Source organism: Erithacus rubecula, assembly GCF_903797595.1.
Source record: "Erithacus rubecula genome assembly, chromosome: 1".
Taxonomy (NCBI): domain Eukaryota; kingdom Metazoa; phylum Chordata; class Aves; order Passeriformes; family Muscicapidae; genus Erithacus; species Erithacus rubecula.
Genome location: NC_136658.1, coordinates 38,985,282 through 38,995,059, shown reverse-complemented (window position 1 = coordinate 38,995,059; position 9,778 = coordinate 38,985,282). Strand labels below are relative to the sequence as shown.

The 9,778-nt window shown below is 40.5% G+C and overlaps 1 protein-coding gene across 2 annotated transcripts; it reads left to right on the top strand.

The window, feature by feature from the left end:
• The first annotated feature begins 877 nt into the window (after positions 1-877).
• On the top strand, positions 878-4,547 carry MMP7 (matrix metallopeptidase 7). Of its 2 annotated transcripts, XM_079316519.1 has the most exons (6): positions 878-1,110; positions 1,630-1,853; positions 1,960-2,108; positions 3,003-3,128; positions 3,644-3,805; positions 4,353-4,547. In XM_079316519.1, exons 1-6 carry the CDS (start codon positions 994-996, stop codon positions 4,364-4,366), a joined length of 792 nt encoding a protein of 263 aa, XP_079172645.1. In that variant the 5' UTR covers positions 878-993; the 3' UTR covers positions 4,367-4,547. The 2 variants fall into 2 exon arrangements, with proteins under 2 accessions (XP_079172645.1, XP_079172644.1); XM_079316518.1 differs by lacking the exon at positions 4,353-4,547 and having other exon boundaries at positions 3,644-3,977.
• The last annotated feature ends 5,231 nt before the right edge of the window (positions 4,548-9,778 follow it).

The window sequence follows — 9,778 nt, the reverse complement described above, 5'->3', positions numbered from 1 at the left end:
GAGAAACATCAACCTCCTTTTCTTATTTATGCACATTTCCTTTCAGATTAGAGGTAATACAGTCACAAAACTGCTCATCCTGAAATAAAAGTCATAAACCAGCTTGTGGACTTGTGTTTCCAGGCCACACAAACTATCCAGTGGAATTTAGTGGAGTGAAGCTGGGACAAGCGCTGGTGTCAGGGGACCAGGGAGGTTACAGCTGCCCTGCTCTGTCAGTGCTTCATGCAGCTTTCTCAGATTGCACTGGTACAGCAGGAGGTCTAAAATACCTCCATATTAGCTAGGGAAAGCTCCTCTCTTTTCCCTGAGGGCTTTCACCTACTCTTGTAAGCTATACTCTATATCTAGTTCTCAAATGTAAAAGAGATTCTTCTGAAAGGCCAACCCATTTGGTAGAAAAGTGACAAAGGCACCTGATGATGTCCTAGCTCTAGAGGGCACTTTCAAAGAGCTGTCTCCTGATCTCTGTAAAAGCTGCAGAAACCTCTGCAAGTTGACTGAGCTGGCAGTGCTGCCCATGCTCCCTGTGCAATGCAGTGGTTTCAGTGAGACAGTGCTCGCACCCATCTCCTCTCTGCCTCTACATCGACTGACACAGGCAGGCAGCCAAAGGGCTCTTGCAAAATGCCTTTGTGTATAAGGAACATGGGAAAAGAGCCCTGCGAAGTGATTACACAGTAACTGTACCGATAAAGCTACAGAAAGTGAACTTCCCTGTGACCCTGTGGTTTCACTACTGGAATAATATGAAAAGAGCGAGACAAAGCTGGCTGCTACCTGTGACATGACATCAACAGGGAAGTTACAGGAAAGATTTGTTTAACATGCCTTCATTTACTTCTTAGAGCAGTGATGACATTTACACCACCAAAAAGTGAGTCATGTGTAATTGCTGCTTGGAGCTATCAGGATCTATAAAAGGGGTTTTAGCTCTGGTCTTGGGAGACAGAAAGTCAAACCCTTTCTGCTGCAGCAAGGCTCCCCATCAAGATGGGCACCATGCACTACCTCCTGCTCTGTGCTGTCATCTTCCTGCCTGAGACTCCTGCTTTCCCAGTACAAGTGAGACCACAGTCATGGAGCAGCATAGACCCTGAGAAAGTAAAGGTATGTTACATGGAGGGAAACACAGCTACATTGTGAATAATCTGATTTTTGATTCAGCTTCTACATTCCTTTCCTATCTGTTTATATTATCCTTATCTTACATTACAACAACAGTTTTTGCAGACATGATGCAGAACACTTCAAACTTGCTGACTAGCCTAAACTTCCTAAGACTAACTTTAAAAGGAGTCCAAGTTCCAAGTGGTAAATAAAGGGGAGCATGTAATTTTAAAAATAAGTAAAAAAAAATTATGTGTACTGTGTTAGAAGGCTGTAGATTTGAATGTTGGTAAATTGTGATAACTTTAAAGGATTTCTTACTTACAATGTTTCATTGCTGTTACAATTTGTTTTATATATACTGAGAGAGCAGAATTTGGTAAATTGAGGTGGAAAGACCCAACTAAAACTAGACATGGATGATGCAGGATGATGAAACAATACAACTAAATGTAAAATGCAATTACCAAAATATCACGGATATATGTATTAATTTTTATTTTCCCTCTTTTCTTCCAGGGCTATCTTGATAAATTCTTTCCATCGTTTACAAAAGCACAAAATCTAAGCATAGAAGAAAGGATTAAAAAAATGCAGAAATTTTTCCACTTGACTGTAACTGGAAAATTAGACACAGAAACAGAAAAAATACTGGCAATGCCCAGATGTGGCTTGCCCGATGTAGCAGAATATGAAACAGCTTCTGGAACTCCAAAATGGGGAAAGAAAAAATTGACTTACAGGTAAGTGATGTTTCTGGTTTTATGGGGAAGGATATTGCTTTGTGTCTAACTAGGTGGGTTTCCTTCACAGCCTAAACGATATTAACCTGCTTTTCTTTGCTGACAGGATTCGCATATATACTCCTGATCTACCCAAAAGAAAAGTAGATAATGCAATTAAAAGGGCCTTGATGGTATGGAGTGATGTGACTCCACTGCAGTTTCAAAGAATCTACTTGGGAGTGGCAGACATTGAGATTATATTTGCAAGTGGTGGTGAGAATACCTGTCATTTTTATAATACATTGGTTCACATTTTACTCAAAGCATGCATTTTTATAGTCATAGCTTTAAGAAAGAAGAAAGAGTTTGGAATCAAATCAAAGTCTCCATAAATTTTATCTTCTTTATATCATGTCACCAAATTTGTATGTTGCGACACAATTTTATTCATATAAAGCTGTTAGAAAAATCCTTTCAGAGTTACAGCTGTGAAATGAAGGGACAATTCAGCTCTAGAACAGGACACTTAAATTTAGATGTTGAAAGCTCTTTTTGACTTGATAAAAAGCGCATACTACAGGGAAGAGCTCTGCAGAGCAAATCAGCAGGTTCTGAAGATCTAACCTCCAACAGGCTGGATTCAAGCAGGTTAAAGTAGGTTTACTAAGGCAGGTTTACTTAGACTTAGATCTTCTGTGGTTCCCAGAATAGACACCCTTTGGCAGCTGGGGTGCTTTATGTTTGGCCATATAAAGTGTCTTCTGGTTGATTTGCTTCCAGAAGTAATTGCATGTTGCACCCCAAAATTGCACCAAGGTGCAGCCAAAGCGTGGCAAGTGGGGATGAGCAGAAGTCACTTCAGAAGTCCATCTGTGATCTGCAATAGTCTATGGATGTAGCCCCACCTTGAACTTGTGCCTAGTGTGTAAACTGAAACATGCAGCAGACTGAACTAATAAATACAAGATTCAGACTTAAGTCATGAATTTGGAGAGTGCTTCCCTAAGCCTCACTTCCCATTTTCACAACCTCGCTGCCATTGTAAGATTATTTTTTTAAGGACTGGAAACCAGCAAAACTAGCACAAACCAACAGCATGCTTTAATTTGCTGAATTTAAATAAGACAACAAACCTCATCTGACAACACTGATCTATTTTAAATGCAGAGCATGGTGATGGATATCCTTTTGATGGACCAGGTGGCACACTGGCCCATGCATATGACCCGGGAGAAGGGCGTGGTGGAGATGCTCATTTTGATGAGGATGAGAAATGGTCAGAGATCGACCAAGGTAAAGCTCACATGTGTCTATAAAAGGGAAAGGCAAGCATTGTACATATTGGAAGAACACAGCCACAGGAAGTGCTTTCAATTATTCTCCATTCTTCAGTACTACTTCCGTACTAACATTTCTATTCTTTTCAACTATTTTTAAGTGCTTGTGCTTCATTGCCATGAACAGCTACATAATGCCTGTATTTCAAAGCTCTTTTTGCAGGCTAATCAAGGACTATGAGCCCCTGCCTTTCTACATTAGTTGTGAAAAGGTATTCCTTCTGGAATGAGGTTGACCAAAAGCAGAGTCCAAAAGAGACTCAGGGTCTCTAGATGCATATGCAAGGAATTAGTACTCTTTTTATAAAATATTACAATTATATAAGAAAACTCAACAATAATGGATCAAAAGCCTGAAGTTTTATTCCAAAATTAATTGAAATATACAAATTCTTCTGCTATTTCAATTTAATTTATTTCTAAAATAAATGCCATACCTTTAACATACATTTATGTGCTTCTATGTCGCAGATATCAATTTGTTCCTCGTTGCTGCTCATGAATTTGGCCATTCTTTGGGACTTAGTCATTCAGATGTCCAAGGAGCTCTGATGTACCCTATCTACTCATATCAGAACCCAGAAACCTTTAGACTTCCAGCAGATGACAGGCGAAGAATTCAGAAGTTATACGGTAAACTCATGATGAAATTTGGTTTTCAAGACATAACCTAGTAGGGGACAGGTTTCACTCTCCCTGATTGCCCTGATTGCAAGGACCTCATTTATTACCAAACAGAAAGAAAATTAACAAACTTGGGAGAAACAAACTCCGACGTACTCTGTCCACTCACTGTGTTCCCTCTGCAGCCTGTGCCCACTGCAACCAAGAGGTGGCCAAGCAGCAGTGCATGGCATGCTGCTCTGTCCTCCCACACACCTGCATTCTGCCAAGCAAACCCTGTGGCCCTTGCTCTGCAAACGGGCTGTTTCAGTGAGTGGTGCTACTAGCAAGAAAGGAGAGGTACTGTGCCACTCACCAAGTTCAGTAAAGGCAGAAACTCCTCAGCAACAAGGGAACGTAACTAGAATTGAACCCACTAGACAAAATTTGTCAGGTCTAGTTTTCTTTAGGCATTGCCTCACTCAGGGCATGCTAGAAGAACACTAGGAATAAAATGTAGTTGTCTACATTATCAATTTTAAGTAGGGTGTCTATGTTTTGTGCTTCTTTTCCACAGGGAAAAAGTCATAAAACTCTTGAAGAAAGTGCTTAATGAAGATCAAAGAATCCACATATAATTGTTTTGGCATTCCAAAAAATTTTAATCCTCTGGCTAATTAAGATGGCAAACTCCTGAGCTGCACTTTCTCTCCCTGAATTTTTATATTGATTATTTGCACTTTACAAAATTTCGCCGAACAATAATAAAAATAAAAAAGTATACTCTGCTTTTTTATGGTTTTCTTTTTTTCCTCTGGCATTTCACTGAGGGATTAAGTTACTCCTGCACACACGATAGACAGTCAGACAAGTATTTTTGTGAATATGTTTATAGGCACCTAAAGAGCCCATGTGCATTTACTGATGTAAGAACAAACCCTGTTCCTGGCTTGCTTTCCAGTCCCATGCATGCTCTGCCACTTCACAGTATTGACTCCTCCATATGGCTCACACATAGAGGAGGTCTTCACAGTGCTTCCCTCAGTATGGGCTGTGATGTTTTCCCAAAAGGAAAAGCTTTTCATCATCATGTACTCCCTGGCTTTCCAGAGAAATGGGTTTGAGAAGGAGTGGACTGGGATTCCCATTGTGCTCTATGATATTCAACTCTCTTGGGTATTCTTAAATTTAAAAGAAAGAGGGAAAAAAAACTACAGGGATTCTCCCAAGGATATTCAAAATCTTCAAAATTAGCAAGGTAGGAGGTGTATTTATTAATAGTTCCCAACAGATGGCTCCCTGTGCACAGAGATGTGGAGCACAAACACCAGCTCAGTGTTCTGGCCAGCATCTTTGCCATCTCCTAAGCCAGTGTCACCCAGTACAAGGAACGGCCTTAACCCAGCCCCCAGAGGTGACACAACACAGCAGAGAATGTCACAATGCCACTCAGAGAACACCCAACAACTCTGAGAGCAAATAAATCAACATTGTGACCAGTTAAACTAATTATTAATTATTAAGCTATTACAGTGGATGCTTACAACAAATTTGGTTTAACGTGCTCTGGTCAGATCTGTTGTTATCTCAACCCTTCCTGCCTCATGTTGGGTGCCAAAAAGGACTGACACCATTTAACCTGACAGGTAACCAAACACCACATTCACTCTGCCACCCCCAGTGGGATGGGGGAGAGAAATGCAAAAAAAAAGGTAAAATACATGGGTGGAGACAAAGACAGCTCAATAAGACAGAAAGAAAGGAGAAATAACAAACATGAAGAAGAAAGTAAAACAAAGTAGAAGAAAAAAAGGGGAAGGAGAAGGAGAAGGAGAAGGAGAAGGAGAAGGAGAAGGAGAAGGAGAAGGAGAAGGAGAAGGAGAAGGAGAAGGAGAAGGAGAAGGAGAAGGAGAAGGAGAAGGAGAAGGAGAAGGAGAAGGAGAAGGAGAAGGAGAAGGAGAAGGAGAAGGAGAAGGAGGAGAAAGGGAATATACAAAGCAAATGATGCACAATGCAATTGCTCACCACTCAGACCACCACCCAGGCAGTGTGAAAGCAGAAGTCTCTGGCCAGCATTCCCTCCAGTTTACATATTGAATATGACATCTTGTGGTATGGAAAATCTCTCTGGCCACTTTGGATCCCAGCTGTGGCCTCTTCCAGCTTGTTATACCACCCCCCCACACCCCCTTGTCACTGGTGGTGTACTGTGAGAAGCTGGAAATTACATTTACTTAGTGTAAAGGCTGCTGAGCAACAATCAAAGCATCAGTGCAATATAGACATTACTTTGAAAATGCTCCCACCAAATGCCACCAGGCATTTCTTCCACACAAAACTCAAAGATGAACTAGCTGCTGCTAAGTGGATATTATTCTGAGGGCACAGGTGTCTTGAGGTATGAGAAAAAACTTGAAGTCCCAGAATGGAGGGTCAGATCCAATCTGTATTAAAGGCTATGAAGAAGGGCTCTATGGTCTATGTGGATGCTCAATCTACTTGGGTTGACCTGGGGGCTCCTGGAAAGATGCAATGTTAACAGAAATTATCCCATGCTCCCTTGGCTGAAGTGCCCACAGGGAACAAAGCACAAAACAGAGACACACCATGCTCTTTATCAAGATCAAGCCACTTGCTAATGCTTCATAAAGAGAAAACAGCCATAGAAGACAGGCTTTATCAGAGGAAGGACCATGAAGAAAAAAACGCTCCTAAGGCCACACAGAACAATTAATGTACAGTGCTGGAGGAGTCACTGTGACAAATTAAGCCAGGAGAACAAATATTTGACTTAAAGTAGCAGATTTGTTTTCTAGTGTACAATTAATGTCGTTATGAACTGAGACAAATGGGATAAAACCCAGCTGTGTATTCCTAGGAATACTGTCCTGACAATGGGATATATCTGGGAGAAGCTTCCTGTGGCCACATGAGATGACTAACCTGCAGTAGGGCTAGCAGAGATGGTAGTGAGGCACCCTTGTGTCTTGAAGGATACACTCCAAGAGAGGCAGCAGCCCCAAGTTATCATCTCCACAGTAAGTGAAAAAAACCCAGAAGCCAGGAATTTTGTCCCCAGAGGGCAAAGGTACCACTGATGAGGTTGCCAGCAGCATTTTACTTCTTGTGGAGCTCCTGGTCCATCCGGGACCTGTCATTTGGGAAACCTGCCGCCCCTGGCAGCGCTAGCCCTGCTCGGCAGGTGTGAGCCGCGCAGTGTTTGCCTCCATCTAGCGGCACAGCCGGGCAGCCTGCACCGGCTTTGCACCCTGTTGTAAAGTGTGTCACGTCTGCGAGCACGCAGCTGGGCAGGTACTGCCACACACACCATCAGCAAACAGGCTGCTGCCTCTTCCCTCCTCACTTTATCCCACTGCATTCTGCCAGTTTTTACACACTCTCTAACACACATCCAGGTACCCGATGTTACTCACATAGCACCTTGTCCCTCTTTTTCCATACCAAAGAAGAAATGGGTAACCACAACCTATTTGGGGTTGTTGGGGATTTTTATTTTTGCTTGCTTTTACTACTGATCTTTTAAATAAAAATGTATTTAAATGCATCTTTGCTGTTCCAGATAGTACAACAAGCAGCAAATGAATTTTCAAATGTGTTAACATTTCTGGTGGGTCCTTTGACCATACACATGTAAAGGATAATCTCCACTCCTGTACTATCTAGAAAAGCTATTCTGGATACTCACTCAGTCAGTTAGGTACCTTTAGCCCATTCCACCAATACAGAGTGATATTCTAGGAGGTCAAAACCAATACCTGCTATACCTGGTATTAACGAGGGAATAAGATCTCAGAAAAATAAAATTAGTGATACCAGCAGCATTAGCAATGCATATTAAAGCTGTCACACATAAGAAGTTCACAGATATGTGATGGGAAAGACTTGATGAGGTGCAAAAGTGTAAGTACGCCCTGTCCCAGTAACGTCCTCTTGATTTTTTCTTCACAGTGTTAATTGCAAACGTAATCCCAAATATTTAATCTTCAAATTTAAATGATTTTAAGATGCCTTTTTCTTTTTTGTTTTATAAAATTATATTTTCAACAAAACCTGCCTCAAACAGATGCTGTTAATGGCATCATTATGGTGTTTTCAGCAATGCACTATTTCAGCAATGCCATTTCTACAGTGGAAGTTGCTCCATTGACATCAATGGAATTATTTTTGGTTTGTCTATTAGAGTAAAACTCTTGGCAAATGACTGGAGAAAATCTTATCTGTTTTGGCTATTTTTACAGCAGGAACCACCACAAGCCAGAGAGATATGGATAATCACTGTTTGTTGGAGAAGGCTGAGGAAAAATAAGGGGTGAAAATTGTTACTGTTTTCTGTCAGCCCTAAAAATAAAGTTTACAGACAATAAAACAAGAATCATAGAGAGAATCAGCAGACTGCTCAGGTATATAGAAAAATATGGAAGTCTATCCACATCAGGAAGACAGAAAACATAAAAGGTTTTCTACTTCTCCACATGAAGTGATCTGACAGAGCTCCTGTACTGTGTGCAGTGAGAGTGTCAGTATTTCTTGCATCTCAAAAAGCAACACATTCCCAGTTAAATGTGGAAGATTTTAAAGGAAGAAGAATGTACATTTCCACACAGCAAGTAATTCAGTTGTGGAATTCATTAACACAGGGTAGTCAATGACTGTGGTGACCCAAATTCATAAATGGAATTTGGAAGGTTTAGCTATATTTATGTAGCCTAACAGCTACTAACATGAGCGTATGTTGGCAAATGTGGCTCACTGTTCTGCTGAATACCAAAGGAAGAATCCATCTAAATTTACCCAGTTGTGATAACATTGCAAGAATTACAAGGAAAAGGAAGTACCTTGCCTACAAAGGCTGGTCAAGGATTGCATCTAACATTTTAGTGACTGTTTCACATTCGAAGATCATGTGGATCTGCTTATCTACCAAGACTTCAAGTTCTTTTCAGAATCACTGTCCCACCAGTAAGGCACACCACCCTGTTCTAAAGGCCACAATGAAGCTGAAAGGGGGCTGTATTACTACTGTGGGCTTTCTCTTGATGAGTTCTTGCCTCAAAGCAGAGATATCTAAGAGCAAAGTAAGGTGGAGCCAAAAAACCAGTTTGCATTCACCACCACAGTTCAGGCGTGAGTTAGAGAATACAGTATGAGTAAGCATACTCACAGGAATACCCAGAGCATGGGAATGCCATTCCATTAACTGCTATTTGTGCAAAAATTCCAAAGGTAAAATTGAATTTCTAATGTTAAATATCTTTTATTTTCAATAACAGGACAGTGTCACAGTTGTGCTCCTGATTCCGTAATACTTTTGACAATTACATCACTCCAAGTTCAACCAGTACTCTGAAATGAATGCTTCCCCAATACAAAAGCAATTTTTTAATTACAAAAATGAGATTTGTAAAAAATCAAAAACAATGTTCTTGTCATTAGTGATTGGACACAGGACCAGGAACAGCCTGAATCAGCACTGTCTCCTCTTTCCTTGAAGGAAATCACTCTCTTTATAATCATAGCATTTATGCCTAGCAGAGCCTTTCTGATTTCTCATGATGGTTACAACAACAACTCACAGAAGTTAAGGATGAAAGGGAAAAATATTGCAAAAATCACTAAGAGACTTCCTAGTGTCACTTTAATGCTCCCAATGCTGCTCTATTATTAAATATTTGGGGGAATATGTACTATGAACTGACATTGCTTTGAAGTAGAAAAGTATATAATAATGGTGCTGTTGTTGGTAATTTGGCTAAGCAGAGACATTTTTGCCTCAAAATTCTTTTAATATTTTCTAGAGGTTCCAAATATGCATGGAAAGAGCAGTAGAAGAGGTGGGAAAGGATCATAATTAGCTGAAGAATTGTTTTAACTTTTTCTCAGTGGTTATTTCCTTTATTCCTACCTTCATTGTCAGAAATAGGAATGAGGATTGATTCTTTGCATAAAAAGATTTAAGCTTTTACCTCCTGGGAGTGAAAAACT

Bases quoted from the DNA above. Each gene is read 5' to 3' on its own strand.
- MMP7 (XM_079316518.1), top strand. From the start codon at position 994: ATGGGCACCATGCACTACCTCCTGCTCTGTGCTGTCATCTTCCTGCCT. The intron at 1,111-1,629 runs GTATGTTACATG...CTTTTCTTCCAG, and splicing joins TAGACCCTGAGAAAGTAAAG to GGCTATCTTGATAAATTCTT. The intron at 1,854-1,959 runs GTAAGTGATGTT...CTTTGCTGACAG, and splicing joins AAGAAAAAATTGACTTACAG to GATTCGCATATATACTCCTG.